General features: G+C 46.2%; 1 protein-coding gene across 2 annotated transcripts in view; it reads right to left on the bottom strand.

Moving 5' to 3' along the window:
- Positions 1 to 23,977, bottom strand: part of ERN1 (endoplasmic reticulum to nucleus signaling 1) — a 673,999-nt gene that overhangs the window by 283,077 nt on the left and 366,945 nt on the right. For both annotated transcript variants that reach the window (XM_078654351.1, XM_078654350.1), the window contains exon 6: positions 14,862 to 14,984. In XM_078654351.1, coding sequence (XP_078510477.1) covers positions 14,862 to 14,984 — 123 coding nt within the window. The remainder of the gene's footprint in view (positions 1 to 14,861; positions 14,985 to 23,977) is intronic.

Below are 23,977 nucleotides of genomic sequence, written 5' to 3'. Positions count from 1 at the left end.
CTTTCCAGTAATCTGGGCCGCCTGATCCACCAAAATACTTTAAATGGTCCATGTTGAGTCCAGAGAAGTTTACTGAGGGCAAGCACTTCCTTAAGATACCACCAACAGTGCACAAGGCTCCCTTCACCTTGCCAACCACATACGGCCTGCCATTCTTCAAAGAAAATACTTATGTGCTTTACTGTTATGGGAACTCACAATGGATCATGTACTACATTTGTGAAATTCTACTGTTTCACATCATAGACTTCCAAAGCAGAAATACCAAACTTGCTTCTACCTGACTTTTCTTATTTCATTATGCGAGGAACAGGGTATTAAAATGTTGTGAGTTCGTTGCGATTGCACAAACTGTAACTGTGCCTCATAAGTAGGACTGCTTTCATGCTAAACCTACTCATTACACACTGAAGTGGTCTTCAACTAACCAAAGAATACAGACTTTGAGAAAGTAATATATAAATACTACAAGTGGGCAGGAGTAATTGTTTCCAAACTGGGTCTAGCTCACAAGCATGCTGTCATTGACGGGGGCAGAGGGGGGTCTACATGGAGAAGCCTTTTGAGTATCCAAAACGTGCAGTTATATTGGTAGCCTGGAATGATCAGGCAAGGGAACAGAGATTTCATCCCAAAAATGTCCAAACAGAAAATAATAAAATGACGTTTTTAAAAATCAAGGGAGACTTATTATTTGCGCCTTGTATGCCTTGCATTTGATGTAGAAAAGGGAAGCTCCTTCAATTCCACATTTTATGAAGAGGTGAAGCTCAGGTGGGCTTGAGATACAGCCAAGATGAAGGTATTGTATGGTGGCAGGGATTCTATATAAACTACGGGAATCGACAGAAAGTGAGATGTGAATAGAGAAATGGGAAGAGTGCCAGGACCCCAGCTTCACGCTGGTGCTCTTTCTCATCTTGCTGCCTGGGCATCATACCATAGAGTTTTTATAGGTACTTGTTGCTGAAAGGGGTAGAGGTTTTGGGCAGCAGGTTGAGGAAGCAGACTTGGATGATCGGTGGGGTACTCAGGGCAAGAGCTACTACAGAAATCACCATGTGTGTGGACAACAGAGGCCTCAATCCAGTCGCCTTGGTAGATGGATGCCCACTATCGTGAAGTGCTCAACTCATTAAAAGTTTATGGCCCACAACATTTCAAAGTACTTTTGCTTGTAGTTCAAGATACTAGCAAATTGTACCCTCAGTTATGGCAAAGGGTGAGGCTCGTGATGTTGAGGTGCCACAAGCTGGGTAACTACATCAATTATTGCGTTATCAGGAACTCCGCAATAATCCATCCAATAAATGCAGGCCCGAAGGTGTATTTCAAGTGGCAGAATGTTCATACTCCCCAACAGGGAAGAATATATTACATTTGTTAAAAGGTGCAGGGGTAGACATTAATTGTCTTCATTGTTCTCTTAGGTCTGTGGGGGTAGAACTATGGGAGGAACCAGAAGAGTCCTGTTCAGGTGCTACAAAGTGATATTGGACATTTATTATCCTGGATAGCTAACAATGTTAGGGAAGTGTGAATGGATTCTTTTTTTATCTTTATAAAATAACTTAAAACACACTGTGGCAGTCTCATCAAAATTCAACATGGCAGTGTTCGCATTAAGGTCACCCTGCTACTTATTCGCCCAATTCTAGCACCATCATAGTGCAAAAAGGGAAAAGGAAAAATCCCATCCCCAATATATTACTACTTTTTAATTAGCAGTCAAACACAGCGCAAAGCATCAGTACCAATTATATAAACCTAGAATTAAACATAACACCCAGAAACTATAGAATGAACCCGTCTACTATAAGGTTGCCACAGTGCACCAGTAGGTCCACAATGAGCCCTAGATACTTGGGTGTTGCGCTGGCTGATAAAAAGCAGCTGTTAGACGGGGACCTGGAGGGTCGGCCGAGCACAGTGATCGCACAGACAGGTAACTTCCCCCCCACAGATGGACACCACACAAAGATTAGGGTAACACCTTTTATAGGCACTTCTGGTAGTAGTGTGGTACGATACAAGGCGATCAGGACACGATGATCCTCTCAATTCTAGTCTCTAGTAAGGGAAGGGGGTAGCGGGACAGTCTTGGTACCCATGGGTACGGGTTTGTAACGGTGATAGCTCACAATCCTCGAGCTCGGTGTTCGGATGGGTCAGACCGCGGCAGCGCCGGCAGGTCCCGAAGAGGTCGTAGGTGGCAACGGGCCGCGGCAGCGCCAGCAGGTCCCAACGAGGATGAAGGTTACAACGGGCCGCGGCAGCGCCAGCAGGTCCCACGAGAATGCAGGGTGCAACGGGCCGCGGCAGCGCCAGCAGGTCCCACGAGGATGAAGGTTACTACGGGCCGCGGCAGCGCCAGCAGGTCCCACGAGAATGCAGGTTGCAACGGGCCGCGGCAGCGCCAGCAGGTCCCACGAAGATGAAGGTTGCAGAGGGCCGCGGCAGCGCCAGCAGGTCCCACGAGGATGAAGGTTGCAGAGGGCCGCGGCAGCGCCAGCAGGTCCCACGAGGATGAAGGTTGCAGAGGGCCGCGGCAGCGCCAGCAGGTCCCACGAGGATGAAGGTTGCAGAGGGCCGCGGCAGCGCCAGCAGGTCCCACGAGGATGAAGGTTGCAGAGGGCCGCGGCAGCGCCAGCAGGTCCCACGAGGATGAAGGTTGCAGAGGGCCGCGGCAGCGCCAGCAGGCAGGACAAGAGTTCACAAGGCAGGGCTGTGGCAGCGCCAGCAGTCCGTCAAGGATGAGTTCGTCGCGGTGTCTCTCGACTCCAGGATACAACTGCCTTCCTGTCCTGGGGCGGCCCCAGTTATAGGTCTGGCGCCCTTTGATGTCCGGACCCTCGCTCTTGGGGGTCGGGAGGTCTGGGATGAGGGAGTCCAGACACCCAGCAGGGGGGTGGAGCCAGCGCCCGAGGAGGCTGGGGGTGCTCGGCACCTGGCGGGGGAGAGCCATCGACACTTCTTACTCCCATTGACCTGCCAAGTGGTCCGTTCACCTCCTGGGTGGAGGGTGGTGCCGGGATGTCGGGGCCTGGCCAGGCCCAGGGTTGGGGTCGGGCTGAGGCCGCGCGGCCGCGTGGTGCCGTGTCCAAGATGGCGGCTGGGCCGGGCAATGGCGCTGACGGTGGCCCGGGCCCTGTCCTGCGGGGAGGGAGCGAGCCCTTCATGTGGCCTGTCCAACATGCGTCCCCCCCAGCTGAAGGCGGGGAGAGTCACCCATCTTCTTGGGGACTTTCCTCGTCGAGGCGGAAAAAGCGGGACAGGCCATCCGCGTTGGCGTGGTCTTGGCCAGGACGATGCTCCACAGTGAAGTCCATCCCCTGCAGGGAGATGGACCATCGCAATAGTTTGGGGTTCTCCCCCCGCATCTGCATGAGCCATTGCAGGGGCCGATGATCTGTCTGTACCCGGAAATGGGTTCCGAAGAGGTACGGCCGGAGCTTCTTGAGGGCCCATACCACTGCGAAGGCCTCTCGCTCAATGGTGCTCCAGCGCTGTTCTCGGGGCAGTAGGCGTCTGCTGATGAAGGCCACGGGTTGGTCCACTCCTTCGGGGTTCAGTTGGGAGAGGACGGCCCCAATACCATGGTCGGAGGCATCGGTCTGCACAATGAACTCGCGGCTGTAGTCGGGGGCCTGGAGCACCGGAGCGGTGCACATGGCGGCCTTCAGCGTCTCGAAGGCTGCTTGACAGTCGGGAGTCCAGTTGACTCTTTTTGGGTGGTTCTTAGACGTGAGCTCCGTGAGGGGCCCCACAATGCTGCCATAGTCCCTTACAAACCGCCGGTAGTATCCGGTGAGCCCCAGGAAGGCTCGGACCTCGGTTTGTGTCTCGGGGGGTTGCCAGGACTGAATGGCAGCTACCTTGAGTTGGAGGGGGGCCACCAGACCGCTCCCCACTTGGTGTCCGAGGTAGGTCACGGACCCCTGGCCGATTTGGCACTTGCTGGCCTTTATGGTGAGGCCGGCCTGTTGGAGGGCCTGCAGGACCTCTCTGAGGTGGCGGAGGTGATCCGTCCAGTGGCGGCTGTATACCGCGATGTCGTCCAGGTAGGCGGCGCTGAATTCTTCGAGGCCTGCCAATACCTGGTTCACCAGTCTTTGAAAAGTGGCTGGAGCGTTCTTCATGCCGAAGGGCATCACTCTGAAATGGTAGTGCCCATCCGGGGTGGAGAAAGCGGAACGTTCTTGGGCTCTGGGGGTGAGGCCGATCTGCCAGTAGCCCGCTGTCAGGTCGAAGATGCTTAGGTAGCGGGCTGCCCCCATGCGGTCGACTAGTTCATCTGCTCGGGGGATAGGGTGAGCGTCGGTTCGGGTGACCGCGTTCAGACCCCGATAGTCAATGCAGAACCGGAGTTCAGGGGTGGTGCCCGGGGCCGCGGCCTTGGGGAACAGGACGACCGGGCTGGCCCAGGGACTGTCCGAAGGTTCGATGACTCCGAGGGCGAGCATCTTGGAGACTTCTTCTTGGATGCATGTACGTACCCGATCCGGTACTCGGTACGCCCGGTGTCGAACAGGAGGACTGTCCCCCGTGTCCACGTCGTGCAGACACCAGGAGGTGACTCCGGGTGCGAGAGAGAACAGGTTTGCGAACGGCAGCAGGAGGGCCCGGCAATCTTGACGCTGCTCTGGGGTCAGGGCCTCAGAGAGTCGGACCCCGTCCACCGAACCATCTCTTTCCCGGGTCCTCAGTAGGTCAGGGAGGGGCTCGGAGTCTCCTTCTGCGCCACTGTCGGTAGCCATCAGCAGGCTGAGCTCTGAGCGCACGAAGTGGGGTTTGAGTCGGTTGGCGTGGAGGACCCGGAGGGGGTTCCGGGGGGACTCCAGGTCGATGAGATAGGTGACGGGGCTCCTGCGCTCGACCACCTTGAAGGGCCCCGTCCATTTGTCCTGCAAGGCACATGGTTCGATGGGGGACATCACCCATACCTGCTGACCCGGTTCAAACTCGATGGAGGAGGCATGTTGGTCGTACCACTTCTTCATGTCCTCTTGACTGGCCTCCAGATTGGCTTTAGCGATCTCCCTGAATTTCCGGGTCTGATTACGGAGGGTCAGGAGGTATTTGTAGACGTCCGGAGGGGTCTTTAGGGGGGCCATTTCCCATTCCTCCTTCACTAGGCTGAGAGGCCCGCGAACGGGGTGTCCGTACAGGAGTTCGAAGGGGCTGAAGCCGAGGGACTTCTGGGGGACTTCTCGGTAGGCGAAGAGGAGGCACGGTAGTAGCACGTCCCACTGGCGGCGTAGGGGTTCTTCCAGCCCCATGATCATCCCCTTGAGGGTGCGGTTGAACCGCTCGACCAGTCCGTTCCCCTGGGGGTGATAGGGGGTGGTGAATCGGTAAGTGACTCCGCACTGCTGCCAGAGGGATTTCATATACTTTGAAATAAAGTTCGTACCCCTGTCGCTGACGACTTCCCGGGGGAAGCCCACTCGAGAGAAGATCCCCATCAAGGCTCGACCCACTACTGGGGCTGTTATCGTACGAAGGGGGACCGCCTCAGGATAGCGGGTAGCGTGATCCACCAGGACCAGGATGAAGCGATGTCCCTGTGCTGTTCGGGGGTCCAGGGGCCCCACAATGTCTATTCCCACCCTTTCGAACGGGGTGGTCACCACGGGGAATGGTTGTAGGGGTGCCTTGAGTTTGCGGCCGCTCTTCCCACTGGCCTGGCAGGTCGGGCAGGACCGGCAATGGTTGGATACGTCATTTCTCATTTTGGGCCAAAAAAAGTGAGTCACCAGGCGGTGGTAGGTCTTGTCTTGGCCCAGGTGCCCGGCCAGGGGGACATCATGGGCTAGGTTCAACAGGAAGTCTCTGAAGTGGAGGGGCACCACCAGCACTCGCCCGGCCCCCAGTTCTGCGATTTTCTGTTCGCTGTACAAGAGATCATTGTCCCAATAAACCCAGTGGGCCCCGGTGGTGTCTCCTTGGCTCTGGGCGAGCGCTTGCTGTCGCAATCCCTCGAGGGAGGGGCAGGTCTTTTGCTCCTGCCGGAATTGTTCCTGGGTGGGCCCCCCTTCTTGACGCCACTGAGCCAGGTCGGGAAGCTCGGGGGGCTGTGTGGACCCCTCTGGGGTGGGGTCCGGGTGGTCGGTCTGGAGGAAGTCTTCTTCTGGAGTGATCGAGGGCGGAGGTGCTGCCCATTCTGGTTCTTCTGGTCTAGGGATGGTGCGGGTGGCCATGGACCGGGTGGTTACGCACGCCCAGTCCGGGAGACCCAACATCCCCAGATGCTCTCTTCTTTCCACAGTGGCCCACGGGGAGCTCTCGAGATCGTTCCCCAGGAGGCAGTCTACGGGGGCATCGTCACGGACAGTTACTTTCAGCATGCCGGACACTCCTCCCCATTCGAAGGGGACGCAGGCCATCCGACACAGGCTCTCCGAGTTATCCGCCGATCGGACGGGGCAAAGTACGTTTGGTAGGATTTGTTCTGGGGTCACCAGGTGACAGCGGAAGGCCGTCACACTGGCCCCGGTGTCACGCAGGGCCTCGGCCTTGCGCCCATTGATGCTCACCCATTGGCTGTACTTCCGAGTGTTGGCGGGCAGGGGAGTCCGCGGGACCATGTCTCTTCCTCCTAGGCATGCCAGGGTCATGGCGGCGGGTTCCCACTCGAACTGCTCCGACTCATAGGTCTCCGTGTCTTCGGAGATTTGTTCTTCTCCCAGGGCGGCGGCCGCCATCTGGCGGGGCCCGGGGGCCTGGTTCTTCGGGCAGGTCGGGTCACTGGCGTAGTGGCCGACTCGCTGGCATCGATGACACGTCACGTTAGCTCGGAACCCCGGGCGCATCGGGGGGTTTCCCCGGCCTGCTGGGGCCGGGGTGGCGTTAGTGGGTGCGACCGGGGCGGCGTCTCTGCCCCGGCCCGGGCCTCCTCCTCCTCCTCGGGGACGATGGTGACCTTGGTTGGTTCTGTTCTGCTCATTCGGCCCACTCCGGGCCACTCGGGTGCTCTCCCACCGGTCAGCCTCGGTGGCGAGCTGCCGGGGTTCAGTCAATTTACTGTCGAGGAGGTGCTGCCTGAGCTCGACAAAGCAGTTGTTGGAGAGGTGCTCCCACACAATGAGATTGAAGAGTTGTTCGTAAGTGGTTACGTTGTTACCCTTGATCCACCCCTCGAAGGCTCGGCTGAAATAGTTCACGTATTCCAACCACGTCGTACCTGGGATCCGGGTGCAGTTGCGGAACCTCTGGCGGTACATTTCGGGTGTAAGTCCATATCGACTGAGGAGGGCGGCCTTCATGTGGTCATAGGACGTCATTTGATGGTCCGGAAGCTGCAGCAGGGCATCACGACCCTCGTTGACAAATCTCCCCCATAGACCGGCTCCCCAGTCACTTCGAGCGACCCGGTGGGCGGTCATGGCAATCTCATAGGCCTTGAACCACTGCTGTATGTCGTCGTTCCGGTGATATTCTCGGACCACATCCTTGGGGATGTGGACCTTCTGCTCGGTAGGACCCGGGGAGTGCGGTTGCTCGGGCACCCCTAGGTTTTTGTTCAGTTTGCGTATTTCTATCTCCGCTAGTTTGCACTCGTGCTCGTATGCCAGTCTTTTTTCTTCGAGGTCTCTCTGTCTCTGTTTTTCCTCTCGCTCTTCTCTGAGCCGTAAGTGTTCTAAGTTTATTTTTTGTTCCGCCAGTTTCAATTCTCCGTCTAATCTGAGTCGTGCCAAGTCTAACTCGTGTAATCTATTTTTTTCCCGCTCTTGGATCTCTTCATGGGAGGGGCCTGTTCTCCGTTCCTCCGTCCGGGTGGTGTTGACTTCCGGGGCTGCGGGGTCCCGGGGGGTTGCGGTATTTGTCTCTGTCCAGGCCTCTAGGGCGTTTTTGAAGTCTTCTTTTGTGCTTAGCCCGGTGGTAGCAATGCCTAAGTCCATGCAAAATTGTTTGAGTTCTCGGTGGTTGTATTCTTCCAGCTTTTCCATCTGGAACTTCTCCGCCGATCCGCTCTCTTTGGTCGTCATTGTGGTTTTAGTCGTAGGGTGAGTTACTGTCTGTACGGTACGCGTTGGTTCGGATCGCGCCGCTAGCCACCAATGTTAGACGGGGACCTGGAGGGTCGGCCGAGCACAGTGATCGCACAGACAGGTAACTTCCCCCCCACAGATGGACACCACACAAAGATTAGGGTAACACCTTTTATAGGCACTTCTGGTAGTAGTGTGGTACGATACAAGGCGATCAGGACACGATGATCCTCTCAATTCTAGTCTCTAGTAAGGGAAGGGGGTAGCGGGACAGTCTTGGTACCCACGGGTACGGGTTTGTAACGGTGATAGCTCACAATCCTCGAGCTCGGTGTTCGGATGGGTCAGACCGCGGCAGCGCCGGCAGGTCCCGAAGAGGTCGTAGGTGGCAACGGGCCGCGGCAGCGCCAGCAGGTCCCAACGAGGATGAAGGTTACAACGGGCCGCGGCAGCGCCAGCAGGTCCCACGAGAATGCAGGGTGCAACGGGCCGCGGCAGCGCCAGCAGGTCCCACGAGGATGAAGGTTACTACGGGCCGCGGCAGCGCCAGCAGGTCCCACGAGAATGCAGGTTGCAACGAGCTGCGGCAGCGCCAGCAGGTCCCACGAAGATGAAGGTTGCAGAGGGCCGCGGCAGCGCCAGCAGGTCCCACGAGGATGAAGGTTGCAGAGGGCCGCGGCAGCGCCAGCAGGTCCCACGAGGATGAAGGTTGCAGAGGGCCGCGGCAGCGCCAGCAGGTCCCACGAGGATGAAGGTTGCAGAGGGCCGCGGCAGCGCCAGCAGGTCCCACGAGGATGAAGGTTGCAGAGGGCCGCGGCAGCGCCAGCAGGCAGGACAAGAGTTCACAAGGCAGGGCTGTGGCAGCGCCAGCAGTCCGTCAAGGATGAGTTCGTCGCGGTGTCTCTCGACTCCAGGATACAACTGCCTTCCTGTCCTGGGGCGGCCCCAGTTATAGGTCTGGCGCCCTTTGATGTCCGGACCCTCGCTCTTGGGGGTCGGGAGGTCTGGGATGAGGGAGTCCAGACACCCAGCAGGGGGGTGGAGCCAGCGCCCGAGGAGGCTGGGGGTGCTCGGCACCTGGCGGGGGAGAGCCATCGACACTTCTTACTCCCATTGACCTGCCAAGTGGTCCGTTCACCTCCTGGGTGGAGGGTGGTGCCGGGATGTCGGGGCCTGGCCAGGCCCAGGGTTGGGGTCGGGCTGAGGCCGCGCGGTGCCGTGTCCAAGATGGCGGCTGGGCCGGGCAATGGCGCTGACGGTGGCCCGGGCCCTGTCCTGCGGGGAGGGAGCGAGCCCTTCATGTGGCCTGTCCAACAGCAGCATAACTCTGCTTGTTGCAGGTAGCAACATCTTTTAATCAATCTTCATATTTCTGTGCAGGCCCCTTGTTCAGGACATTGATATATTGAATTGTGCCAATAACAGCACCAAGGGAGCTAAGATGGTTAGGCAGTTGGATGGGCAGTCATTCAGGCTGAAGAAAAGGAAGTAGCCTTAAGTACCTCCAAAAACATCTTTGTGTGCCTGTGAAAATCATGGTCTGGATATGCCAGGTCGACTTACAGTTGCCGTTCTGGTCTTTAAGCGTTCCAGGGCTAAAACAGCATTTTCTCCAAAAAGGAGCAAACTATGAAAAGGGATATCCACCAGGCCAGCTTTTACAGAGGGAGAAAAAACATAGAATGCAGCCAAACATGCCTTCTGCACGACACCAGGGCCCTGTCTACTGAAGCTATAGCTTTCAGTCGTGTCTTAAGATCTGGAGAGGAGCGTCCTTTAAATCCTTCTCAACCTCTGCAAAGGAGTTTGTTAGGTGGCGAGTCAGATTTGGCACCACCATCTCCCATAGTGCCTGTGCCTAGTGGTATTCATGGATCTTAGTCCACGCTCCAGGCTGAAAACATCTTTTTGCTCATGGCTTCCAACATTTTAGATTCCATGTAGGTGGCTGCCACTGAAGAGGACTGAAATATTTCAGTCAAAAAATGGGACGTTTTTCCACTGATGGAAGCAGCAATTTCAGCACTTTATCCGTCTTCCTCAGACCAACAATGAATGAGGCCACCTCCAGGTGTGGTGGCCCTTAACAACACTTATGGTGATGTGGCCAGACCACTGTCATTTTTGCCAAGTACTCTGAGGGAACTGAGTCAGCAGCAGGGAGCAAGTTGGCTGTGCCACCAATGTCACCACCATTATGGAAAGTTATTTGGGGGATTCAGATTGTATCAGTGTATAATCCGGCCGCCAGTGTTTGCCAGTATTTTTTTCTCGACGCAGGACCAGACTGGGTACTTTCCGTATACCTGGCATCTTCCACAATGTGCTGCCCCTCCCTTCTGAATCGCATGAGGAAAGATTTTGACTCCAGCAATGGCCATAAGGAGGAGCTGATATTGGTGGAAGCACAGAAATCTGCACTGGCGATGTCTAAACTGGTACTCGGCGGGATAGAGGAGCAGGAACCTTTGTCAGAGTACTGGGAGGTGTTGGGGCCGTTTCACTATCACAGCGCGCTTTGTGGCACGGAACTGGGCAGACAGTCACTGAGTGAAATCCCACTGGAGGTGTTCCAGTCCAGAGGCTAAACTCAAGGGTGTCCCCAACGGGGTTGCATGCACGCCAGAGGAAACCACACCCATCCAAAACGATGCCTTAATGGAATGTAGGAACTGCTCCATATCAACATCGGCATTGGAAATTCCTTTGAGGCTGGGAAGGTTGCAGGCACTGGAAGCGGCCAGGAGACCAGAAACCTGTTCTAAGCTTCCCGCTCCTCAACGCTTTGAAGCACTTGTTGCACCACTAGGAGTCCTGCTTAGGTTCCAAAACCAACAAAAGCAGAAGTTGTGTAGGTCTGAAATTGACATCTGTTAATGACAGGAGCAGCACAGCTTAAAACCTGATTTTTTTGTGGGAGAAACATTCCTAGCAGTGCAAAAATAGATATTACGTAACAAATGAAATTAGCTCTGTGGACTGCACAGACCAAGCGAAAAAGCAGTCTGGCCTGTTGGCTCGTATTTCTCTGAATTATTAATTTTGCAGCACATTCCTATTTAGTCGAGTTGGAGGTTAGGAGTACCAACATGTGAAATGGTGCTTGAAAAGAACAAATGTGAAGATAGAGGTTGGCTATTTGTATTACCTTTCGATATATCAGAAATAGAAAAGGATTAACTTTTCAGCCAATAATTACTTTACTTTTCCCAAGTTGGAAAGTAGGGCCGATTCATACCTCCAAATGACCCTTTGCCTTGGTGAAGTCTTCAGAGGGATTAAGAAAAACAGGAGATAAGTGGGACGAGCTGGCCTGGGTAGTATGTGTTGCCTTTGAGCACTGCTATCCCCACATTTTAAATACTATCACGCTATTAAGCTTTATGGAAGCTTCTTCCAAAGTACTACCAGAATGCATTATGATACCTTTGAACTGAGTGGCTCTAAAAAGTGTTGCGTTGGTGCACAGACTAGAGCCCCTTCCCGATGAGGAAATGCTCCAGGCTGGACACTTACCTGCAATGGATTCTGGAAGAGGTTCATTACCAACAGTCACTCTCTGGAATTATGTCATTTGGAGTAAAAGCACTGTAGACTAGATATTACATTAACCAAACTAGATAGTACATTACCAGCTAATGTTTCACTCCTCAAACGTTGGAACAATAACATAATAAGGTCGAAAGAAGTGACTGCATGTTATACCGAGAAGAAACCCTACTGCCTACTGGATGTGGATTGGAAGGTAGTCCTAACTATGGCCTTAGCCTAGGTCCGAAGGGTTTGCTTTCAAGTAATGGGAGAGACAGTTACTTGAACAGATCCACAGAACAACTGGGATCTTTGCCTATTGTTTATGTTGCTTGCTGAGAGCCTGTACTGCTGATGACTAGAAATGTCCTGTGCCAAAAGAGTATATTCCAGTACCAGAAATCTCGGACCACCACAAGTTGGGGATGAGCCTGGTCATCTGTTCTCCAAAATAAACTAAGGCCTCAGTACTCATCCGGGAAGACCTGGAATTAAAATAATCTTTCAAAAATGCAATTCTGATTGAAAATCCTTTGTTTGCTCCTTTGTATCTGACCATGAGCCAGTTCATCATCTGTGTTAATTTGGTCTTCTTGTCTAAATCAGTCCTTTTGCAAATAAATGTTTGAGATTCACCAAGAGCACATTAATTCGATATACACACCTAGTGGAGCTCTGATTTAAAATAGCCACCAGGTAGGTTTTTTCTGACCAACCAACTTTAAGTCAAAAATGTGCGGTTACGAGTCAGCCACTTGAGATGCCTACGTCCTGGTCGGGCCGCTCAAAGAAAAATGACCAATTTTGGCAACGTTTCTACTTTCCATTGATTTTCAACACAATTGGTCTTATGAACTTGTATTCAATAGTCCTTTGATCCTTTCAACTAAAATTTGAAATTCTTGCCTAACTTTCTAATTTTGTGCCTCATTTACTTATTCATTTGTATTCTCACCTGTCTTACGTTGGTATGGACCTTTATATTTTTTGCTTCTTGGTTGGCTTGTACAACAACACATTTCATGCATTTTCTAGGAAGTTTGTCCTGCTCGTCAGATCAACCTACCAAAGATAAGTCTAGATTACCCTGACTGAATTCTGGTCGTCTCTGTGGGTGTTGTGGGAACTTAGCCATACCTTATATCATGACTGTACTCTCACATAGCTTACTGGTCAAATTCCATAAAATTATTATCCTTAACAGTGTACAATATCTGGCTCTCACTTTTTGTTTTCTCATAAATTAGGATGTCTTAAAAACCTAATCAAAGTGCTTTGATATTTACAGTTTGGGTTTAAGTATGCCTTTACTGAAAAGGACAGCAATATATTAATCAGCCAAGTGATGCCCTAACCACATTTTCGTTAATTAATATAAAGAAGCACTAATTACAAATTCATTGGATGAGTGGGGTTGCATTAAAAGAAATCGTTACCATAAAAGTTCAAACAGTGGCCAAGCCTTGAGCGATGTGTATGCATGCATGCACGGTGACACCTGCACACTTATGCATCGCCAGGCTATGGCAGGCCTAGCGTGACAACATATGGAAGGATGAGCCACCACAACAGCATGGATCGTCAATGTGGCGGCGATTTAGTTTTTCATTTACTGTTCCAAGATGGTGGAAGCCCATCCTCGTACTTTAAATTAAAAAATAATCAAAGGAGCGCAAAAGAGAATTTCTTTAAATAAAGGAGTGGCCTGACATCCAAGTGCTGCTAGCACCTCCAAAACACAAAATAAACAAAGACCATAACAGCGGGAGCAACAGTGGAGCAGGTGGGCAAGAGGTGGTGTTGATTAAAATACACGCTGATGAGTGGCAGATGCAGCAGAAAGATGGAGCAATGGGAGTGTAGGGTGGGGGGGTTAAAATGAAAAACAAAACAGGAGAAAAGGGAAGCAATGGGCAAACAGAATAAGGGGGCAGCCAAACAAAAGGCGCAGGGTACTGATCTGGGTGGGGATGAGTGCACATGGGAGAACGCAAGATAACAAATGCACTTCCTTGGAGTGCTGAATGAAAAAGAAAAAAATCTGTCCCTGAATGTACAAAAACTCCTATCAAAAGGATGGTAAAGAAACACTGCTTAAGGAGAGGGACAAACACAAGAAACGGAAAGAAAACCACTGATTGAAAAGAAAGCACATGAAAATGACATGAAAGCCAACCAATCATAATCAATGAGCAAATCCGAAGTCCATTGTAAGTATCAGTATTGCCCACAACAAATGAATAGCTAAAAGCAGTCTGTACGCAACAGCTAAAGATAGATACATTCTGCTTTCATGAAGCTCCTTCCAGAACAGGATTGTGTGTTTTACAAGGGTGGCACCAAACTGCTATTGTTCGTTGTTTCTAAACTGAGTATGGAGTGGAAAGCAAAAGGTTTGATGAGAAATATTTAAGATGACACCTCAATAGCACATCCACCCATTCATACCATCTTGAAAACAACATTGTGGATAATGCAAAACAATGCCCTCATGACAATTAACGAATGTAAAGCCAAAATCCCCAGAGCACACTTTCAAATTCCTACTACCTTATTAATATTCCCAAATTGCCTTTTTGGTAATGTAACAAGTTCTAGTGGCCATTTTATGTTCTAGACACTACATACCTTTTAGGAGTGTTACATTTACTCCACACACTCGAATTTAAACATTCCAAACTAGTTCATCCATCGGCTATATCCTTAACGACACTATGAAAACTTGATCTCATCATTTCTGACTCCTCTCACTACTCAAGTAACCTAAATAATTAATACCCTCTGTGGCCAACTTAACATTCCATTATTTCTTTCATTTGTCCCTGGAAAAGATCCACAGACAAAGGAGCAGCAGAGGGGGACTTTTTATCCAGTGTTTAGTTGTGCTCTTCGCACAAGCTCCACGAGCAACTACTTATACTACTATTCTCTAGACCTTTAAAAACACACAGATTTCCTGCAAATCAAAACTTGTATATTCTGTGTGCATCTCTTCAAAGAGAGCGTTCGCTTCTTTACCTTGGAAATTCGTGGAGAGAATGGCTAGCAGGAGCAACGAGCAACGAGCTTTTTGAGTATTTTAACAATAATTCTCCGGAAAAGGATTCCACACTATTACTGAAGACCGCTATAACATTGGATCAAATGTCCACTTTCATAGACAATAGTTTCAAGATAAAACTACTTCAAAGTTCACAAATTAATGCTTTTCTCAGTACTGACCCATTATATGGCCATCTACGTTTATATACGGTACTTTAAAAGAAAAGGTTGGTAATACTGAGCGATATCAGACCAATCATAATACAGAAAAAGTCTCAACATCAAGCTGCACTTTACCTGTTCGTCCAAGATACAAGAGAGATGTTGATGGACAGAGGCTTTCTGCTGATGAGGAAGTCAAGGTCTGCTGTTTTACTCCAGTCATAGTATCGACCACATACCATATATCCTGCTTTTTACCTATCGGAAGAGATGGGAATGCAAATTCAATTGTATACGAACATGTATCGTCCACACATTCTTTTATATACAAAACATATTTTGGTGAAACTGATGGAGCGAGATAGAAAACAAAATTTTGTTTAAACTCGTGAAGTCACATTTCCATAACATGAATAATAATATTAATGATTTGTGATATGTCGTGCTAATACAACTTAGATTAAACTTTACACATGGGGGGACTAACATGTGTGCTCATAAACGTGCATAATTGTTGCATCTTTTTGTTCGTGCAAAATAATAAAATCATTTATTGTTTTCGTTTTTGTCATTACTAACTGCTGCAAACATAAAAGAAGCATGTGCTTGTTTTGCTTTTCCTTGTCTGTGTGATGTCATTTCTACTATTCTAGGTGCATATAAGTCTCATGGATTATTGAAGACTGGTAGATATAAACGCTGCTTTATTTGTTTGCATTGGCTAGGTAACATTTGATTAATCGGGTGGGTTAATTAATTAGTAAATCTTGGGGTGGATACAGAATCTACATTATTTCTTACATTAATACTTTTCTTGTGTTTGTTTTATACCAGAAAGCATAAGTTGCCTGCTTTTGGGCCTAGTCTGCTCGAGCTACAAAAAGTCACGAGACGCCCATTCTGAAATAAAATGTTCGTCAAAAGCTGCGTTCACAAAGCAAAAACTGACGTGCTATCATCATTCTGTCGGACATGGCCAAGGTCGAAAAAGAACATTTTGTCAGTCCTTAACTTGGCATCCGCGGAAGTCAATTGGAAGCAATGAGACATTTGTAGCAAACCTAGGAAGCTCCTGGTTGCATACAGAAAAGACAATGGTCCTTAAGAAAAGTGACCTAATGGAACTTTTGAAATGTGGGTGACATGTCACTTGTCACTCTCAGCCAATGGGACGTCGAAGATTTCTGAAAACTTTCCTTTGCGTAGTTTAGTTAGCGTAGAAAGGTATAAAAAGTCATGCCCCTAGGGATGGGCTGGCTGCTGCTTTCTGACTTTCCGATGAGGGTGAAGTGCTGTCGGACATTGCGTGGAGCACGTAAGAATCCTCAAAGAACTTTACTTTAATTTCTATCTATTTAGTTTAGTTAGGAACTTAGGTTTTAGAAATGCTAAACTTTAAATATTCACTTTAATTTTGATTCACTTGCTTAAATTGTATTTTTCTCACGTTTCTTTACAATCATGCTTGCTTTATTGCTAATAAAATTCATTTATAAAACTATCAACTTATATACCATAATTTAGTAAATAAAATCTTACTTTTGACAAACAAGCTGGTCTTGGTTATTCAGGAGTGTAGGTTACTATTAGCTAGATCACGTCGCCAATGGTGGTCATTTAAATAGTTAGGTTTTATTCTAATGACAATATTCTTTCCGCAGATGTATAAAATTGTATATAGTTTGTAGATAATGTGTATATAGATTTAATCTGACCACCTGATTCAGTAGGCCCAAAATATGTCAGGTTTATAAATGGGTCCTTAATTTAGTATAGAATTTTGTTTATAGGTTATGAAGTTGGGTAGCGTTGTTTATGATATATTTTCTATAGGCCGCTGGATCAATTCTCTGGTAGCAGAAATTGATGGTTGCTAAGGGTAACCAAGGTAATATGTTGGTTGCTAAGGATTACTAAAGTGTTATGGTATGGAAATAGGATCGATGTTTTAACACATGTTGAGTTCGTTTTTCGTGCTATCTGTAAGCTATACCGGTATAGATTGTGTGGCGAGAAATTAGTCACGCAAGCCATCTGTTCTGTTTGTAGTGATATCGCCGAGTATCACAAGAGGTATCGCCGTGTACCATAGTGTTGTCGCCGAGCAGCACAGTTTTAGGGCTAGGTGTGAATCTTGTATAGTGAGGGTTTTCTAAGAAATTAAAGCAGCATGAGAATAGGGACAAAGCGCCTTCCATAAAACTCACTGTGATAAGAGTATTAGTTATATCCGAGCTTGAGTGAAGGGTAAATTAGCGTCGGTACATGATTATCTATAAACAGGTTAGAGTCCTGTACGGGTACATGTTTCATATCTATAAACAGGTGAGAGCCCTGTACGGATAACGTCGTTATTTTACTAACGGTGCATGATCTCTATAAACAGGTGAGAGTCCTGTACGGATTTCATGTGTGTTTGAAATTAGGGAATTTTCAGTGTGAAAGTGCGAGTTTGATTTGTATTTTATGTTCAAGTGGAACTCTTAGAACTGTCACTTCGCGGTGCGTTCAGAGCAAAGCGAGTTCATAATTATACGTGTTAGAAGGGTGGGGTAAGGGTTACTCTACTGACAATTGGATATTATCCTTAGTGTGAATAGCGCCGTCTATTCCGAAGTGTGGATACTTGAATGTATGTAAACTATCCTAAATAGTGAAACGAACAGATGTTGTCCTTATAGTCATTGTTAAGAATTAATTTACACTGGAAAGTGTTCTTAAAATGGCGCTGTGAAAAGATTCTGTGAAGGAGGGGTAAGCGCCAGGAGTGAGAAACGAGAAACCGCAGCTGCTGTGTACGTCACAGAGCCGCGCTGGGATTGGGTGACCTACGTCACAAGCTATATTCTGATTGGCTCTTGAGTCTATGACGACCTGTGAGCTGATTAGTCCTTCAGAAAAACTCCAAATTTATTGGTTGAGCAGAAAAGTGACGTAGCTCAACTGTCATTGGCTTGTTGGTGTGTTTCTCGCACGGATTGGTTGTTTTGCGGAACATCCCGGAAATATTTTACGAACGATTTTGTGAATTAGATTTAACTCTTAAAAATGAGTTATCATTTTAAACATGTTGAGAAAAAGCCAACATTATTTCAGAAATTTAAGAATTTATTTTCACCTGATAAGAAAATCGAAACGCGAGGTGGTAAATTACTTCATAAGTATAAAACACCTGCAGCGTATATGGAAGGTGAATATGGATATCATACTGTCTTATGGTTCGACAGTTGGAAACGCTATACAAAGAACGACGGTGTTTTAACTTGGCCTGATGATGGTTCATTTAATGTAAAAGTCTTGAGAAATTTACGAGAGAAAATGAACGCTCTTGTACCGAAACCGAGACCAACTCAATTTGAAGCTTTAGTTGAGTGGGAAGACGAGATGTATCAGTTACAAAGAGAAGCTAGTGGAATTAAAAGACCTTCTAAAAATCCACCTTGGAGAAGAGAAACTCATGAAGATAGATTACGAATGTGGAGACAGGGAAATATGAGTGAAGGATTATATTTAATTCAGGAAATGGTAATGGGTACTCCTACAGGGAAATCTATGGAAAGTGAATCTGAGGATGCAGTTATGGAAGAAATATATACAACTGCTAGAAAGAATCAGCCTTTGAGACCTCCTAGATCATGGTCTACTCCGGTGGTTTCTACTGAAACTTCACCGAGTGCACCTCCAATTAATGAAGCTCCTAAACTTTATCCAAATAATTGTGAAATCATTGAAACTTCTAGAAGACCAGAATTTGATAATGTTCGAAATGAAGGTAGACATTTTACAATGGCTCCAAGGGCAAGAGAAGCTCCAAAAGATTATACAAGAGAGGCAAGAAATGTTGAAGATGTCGATTATAATGAATATATAAGATCTAAAGAAGAATTAATAAAAAGAATGACAAAAGGCATGGAAGCTGTGACAGTTCCAGTAACGATTGGTCCTGTTCAGCCTGTATTTGACCAAAAGGAAACAAACAAAACAGGATTAACTATTCCTTTAAATACAGAAATTCAAAAGGCTGCTGAAAAATTTTATTCAGACTTATCTGAAATAAACTCTTCTAAATCGAGAATGCCTGATTTAACCTTTAATGAGGATTTATCTCCAAAAACACCAATGGGTGCTATATCAGATATAGGGAGTCCTGAAGTCAGGGTAACCACACCAAAACTTGATGTGGCCAAATTAAAAGCGAATATCGAAGAATTAATAATTGGAACAATCGGTCCTGATAGTTTAAATTACTATCGAGATGATGAACTACTGTTCATTTGTAAAAGCATTCAGTGGAAAACAAAAAATAAATATGATCAACTAGAGGATCTAGCAGCAGAACTTGAAATTGATGTGAGCAAACAAAAGAATTTTGCGAAACATTACAGATTAGACTTTTCAGAAAGTGACATTGAGAGTTTGAACTCAATGGGAAGAATAGTACATATAAAAGATTTGATTGTCTATATCAAAAAGCTAGGAGAACTGAATAAATGGAGAGTAAAATGGACGAAAAAGAAGGAAGATGAAAGATTGGAAAAATTGTCAAAACAATTTCCAATGAGAGAAATTGCAGGTGGAGGATATGTTCACGTCCCTTGGTCGAGACAGGACATTCTGTTATTTACAAATGACTTTCCGAAATTGAGGGAAAAACCAGTTGAGTGGTACAGGCAAGTCGATAGATTTATCAAAGTGTCAAAAGTTCTGTGGATTGATTTAGATGGATTTTTTGATATTGTAGTTCCATCAGATCTTTGGACAGAATGCAAGATATCGATTAGTTGGCCAAAAACAGAACCTGAGCGAATCAAAGAAACAGGTGCTCCAAATCCACTTGTAATGGATTTTTATGAAAAAGTGATTGTTTGGATGAAGAACAAAATTCCACCCAAAGAAGTCGATTGGGTTAAAATAGAAAGGACAGAACAGGAAACTAAAGAATCAGTTCATTCTTTTTATGAAAGACTACTGTTAATCTTTAAACAATACAGTGGTTATGAAAAATTAGACGAAAAAGACATGAGCCATTTTGTCTATAGATTTGTTTATGGACTAAAACCTGAAATTGGAGAAATGATCAGAAATAGCATTGTCGGATGGCAATCACTATCTGTAGATGATATTCTAAGAAAGGCTAAATATTGCAGCGATGAAATAGAAGTAAAACAGAAGAAGCTCAAGGAGAAAGCCATGTGGGCTCAGGTAAAAGTGGCTGAGCAACAAATTGCCAGCATGGGTAATAAGAACACTAATTTTGTTCAAACTGGAAATACAAACCAGATACAAGGAAAGTTTAAAAGTAATAATTTCCCAAAGAAATTTAGCCCAAAGATTGAGGAGTTAAAGCAAAGATTACCTTGTTTTAATTGTGGCGAAATTGGACATTGGAGAGACGAGTGTCCTCATCCTCCTAAAAACTTAAAGAATCCCTTATTGAATCCACAGATGCAGAATGGTGTTGACCTGCAGCGACAGCTACAGATGCAACAGGGGTTAAACGAATTAAATATTCAGCGACAGTTGCAGCAACAGCAACAGCAACAGGTGAATAATCGTCAAGACCAATTGCCACAACCACCTTTTCCGAATTGTGGGGGAGTTCAAAAATATAATCCAAACGTGGGATTTCAGGGAAGTGAACAGGTAATAAAACCACAAAAACAGCAAAAGCAGCAAAGAGTTCAAATGCAAAATGCTTCACAACAGTTTTTATTAACAGAAAGTCAAGACAGCGATTCTGATGATTATTGCTGACGGTGCCCGAGAGAGGAGGAAGAGTGTGTTGTTGGAGCCACTCTTGAGGTTGACCAGTCTGGTCCTTTCGTAAACGGGAAAGTTAATGATGTAGACATCACCTTTCTAGTGGACACTGGTGCTACCCGTTCTACTGTTAGATCAGTGGAGATTGAAAACCTACCTCTCTCTGGGGATACCATCCAAGTTGTCGGAGTAAGTAATCAGCAAATTAAAACTGACTTAACTGATCCAGTACCAGTTGAAATTGGAAATTACAGAGACAAACACAGATTTGTGGTTTGTAATAGTAGTCCAGTGAATCTATTGGGCAGAGACATCCTATGTAAAATGAATTGTAGAATATATTGCTCTCCTGATGGAGTTGAGTTACAAACAATGGAGGAAGATGGTTTATACAGAATGACAATGATGATGATGGAAGCAGAAGAAACAAAATTGTTTCCTGCATTTGAAGAAAAGGATTTACCTGAAGAACTCAAGGAAACAGTGAAATCTGAAATATGGGATTTTACTGGAAATGAGATGGGTCTGATGAAAAACGTAGATCCAGTAAAAATTACATTGAAACAGGGAATAGAATTTCCAAACATTCCACAATATAAAATGAAAACAGAAACAATTGAAGGTATTACACCAATAATTGAAAAATTAATCAAGCAAGGTGTATTAAAAGAAATGGAGAGTAGTCCTTGTAATTCACCAATTATGGGAGTTAAAACGTCTAACGGAACATTTAGAATAGTACAAGATTTGAGAAAGGTTAATCAAATTGTCGTTCCATGTTGTCCTGTGGTTCCAAATCCAGCAGTAATTCTATTCCAGATTCCACATGATGCTGAATGGTATACAGTCATTGACCTTTGCAATGCATTCTTTACTGTTCCCTTACATCCAGACAGTTATGAAATCTTTGCTTTCAGATTCCAAGGTAAGACCCTCGGATGGTCAAGAATCCCTCAGGGCTATACAGAAAGTCCTTCAATCTTTAATGAACTGTTAAAAAGATCATTAGAAGACCTAGACTTACCTGGTAGGTCTACGCTAGTGCAGTATATTGATGATTTGTTAATAGCTGCAAAGACAAGAGAAAATTGTGTGACAGACACAATAATTCTGTTAAATCGCCTTGCAGAAGAAGGACATAAAGTGTCCCCAGCAAAACTACAGTTTTGCAAACAAGAAGTAAAATATCTTGGTCACAGAATTGCAAAGGGAAAAAGACAAGTAACAATAGAGAGAATAAAAATGATTCAAGCAATGTTACCACCTAGAACACAAAGACAGGTCAGAATGTTCTTGGGAATGGTTGGTTACTGTCGACAATGGATAAGTGGATTTTCAGTAATTGCAAAACCACTACAAAGACTGACAAAGTCAGATGTAAAAGATCCAATTATTCTCAATGATGCTGAGATGGATTCTTTTGAGAACCTGAAAAAGAGCTTATGCCAAGCTCCTGCTTTAGGTATGCCAAATTATGAGAAAGATTTCGAACTGTATTGCAGTGAGAGAGAAGGATGTGCATTATCTGTGTTAATTCAGAGACACGGAAATTTAAAGAAACCTATTGCATACTTCTCTGCAGTTCTTGATCCAATTGCAAAAGCATTACCAGGTTGCTTGAAAGCAGTTGCAGCTACAAGTATCAGCCTCGAACAAAGTGAAGGGATCATTATGGGATTTCCTGTGAAAGTTTTTGTGCCTCATTCAGTAGAAATATTATTGACAAGAGGTAAGACTCAGCATTTAACAAGTAGCAGATTGACAAAGTATGAGAAAATCATACTAGGAGCAGACAATGTTTCGATTTCAAGATGTTTAAATCTAAATCCTTCTACATTACTGCCTGATTCTGAAATTGTTGATGACATTGAAACAGAACATGAATGTTTAGATGTCATGGAATTCTGCACTAAACCAAGAAAAGACATCAAAGACAGACCTTTGTCTGAATCGGATTTTGTCTACTTTGTAGATGGCTCATGCTTAAGATCCGAAGGAGGTGTCTTAAAAGCTTCATATTCAGTTTGTACAGTCACAGATGTCGAAGAAGCATCATGTCTTGAAGGAGTTCGTTCAGCACAAGTGGCTGAATTAATTGCTTTAATTCGTGCATGTGAAATATCAAAGGATATAAGAGTTACCATCATTACTGATAGTCAGTATGGGTACGGAGTTGTGCATGATTATGGACAACTCTGGTCACAGAGAGGATACATGACATCAGCAGGATCACCAATTAAAAATGCAGTTTTCATTAGGAGATTAATTGAAGCAATACAATTGCCAAAAGAAATCGCCATTGTTAAGTGTGCAGCGCACACTAGAGGAATTGATTATATTTCCAAAGGAAATGCCTTCGCAGATGAAACAGCTAAATACTGCGCAAGGAAAAATTATTCTTACAATCGGGAGAGGAGTAAAGAAACTGATTCAAATTCATTAATGCTAACAACAGTTGTAGAAACATGGCATGAAATTAGAGATTTACAAAATGAAACAGATGATGAAGAAAAAGACTTGTGGTTAAGATCAGATTGCAGACCACGTGAAGAAGATGGAGTGTGGGTTTACAAAGATGGCAGAGTAGTCTTACCAAATTGCTTGATTGCTGACATGGCCAGATTATATCATGGTCCAGCACATCTGGGAAGAGATTCTATGGTTAGACTTTTCAGAGAAACATGGTTCAATACTAAGTTTAGAACTATTGCAGAATCTTTTTGTCAAAGGTGTTTGTCATGCCAACAAATGAATCCAAACAGAAAATCAGTGGTGGGGACAGGAATAATTGGTCGAGAGGGTGGTCCCTTTACCAGGTTACAAATGGATTTCATTGAAATGCCCTTACACAATTGTTTGAAATATGTGCTTGTAATTGTTTGCTTATTTTCAAGATGGGTAGAGGCTTTCCCTACACGACATTGTGATTCAATTACAGTAGCAAAATTAATGCTCAGAGAAATCATCCCAAGGTATGGTTTTCCAGTCACTATTGAGAGTGATGGAGGAAGTCATTTTGATAACAAACTGATGAAGTTAATTTGCGAAGCTTTGAGCATTGAGCAGAAAATACACTGTGCATACAGACCAGAGGCATCAGGAGTGGTTGAACAAATTAATGGAACAATTAAAAACAGAATTGGAAAAATGTGTCTTGAAACAGGTGTAAAGTGGACTGATGCTCTTCCACTTGTTTTGATGTCATTAAGAAGTACACCAGATAAAAAGACAGGTTTGAGTCCTCATGAAATTTTAATGGGAAGAGTTATGAGGCAAGCTTTTGTACCTGTAGGTAAACTGTTGAGCATAAATGACAGTGCTATTTTGGATTACTGTAAAAGGTTATCTGATATGGTAACTTCTGTGTCTAATCAGGTGGGAACTGAAGCACAATCAGATGAAAAGGTTTTGACACATGATCTGAGACCTGGCGATTGGGTCAGAACGAAAGTACATCGGAGAAGGAATTGTCTAGCTCCTAGATGGCAGAA

Source organism: Lissotriton helveticus, chromosome 7 (genome assembly GCF_964261635.1).
Source record: "Lissotriton helveticus chromosome 7, aLisHel1.1, whole genome shotgun sequence".
NCBI classification, from domain to species: Eukaryota; Metazoa; Chordata; class Amphibia; order Caudata; family Salamandridae; genus Lissotriton; species Lissotriton helveticus.
The sequence above is the reverse complement of the archived record's forward strand: the minus strand, read 5'-3'. Positions and strand labels throughout refer to the sequence as shown.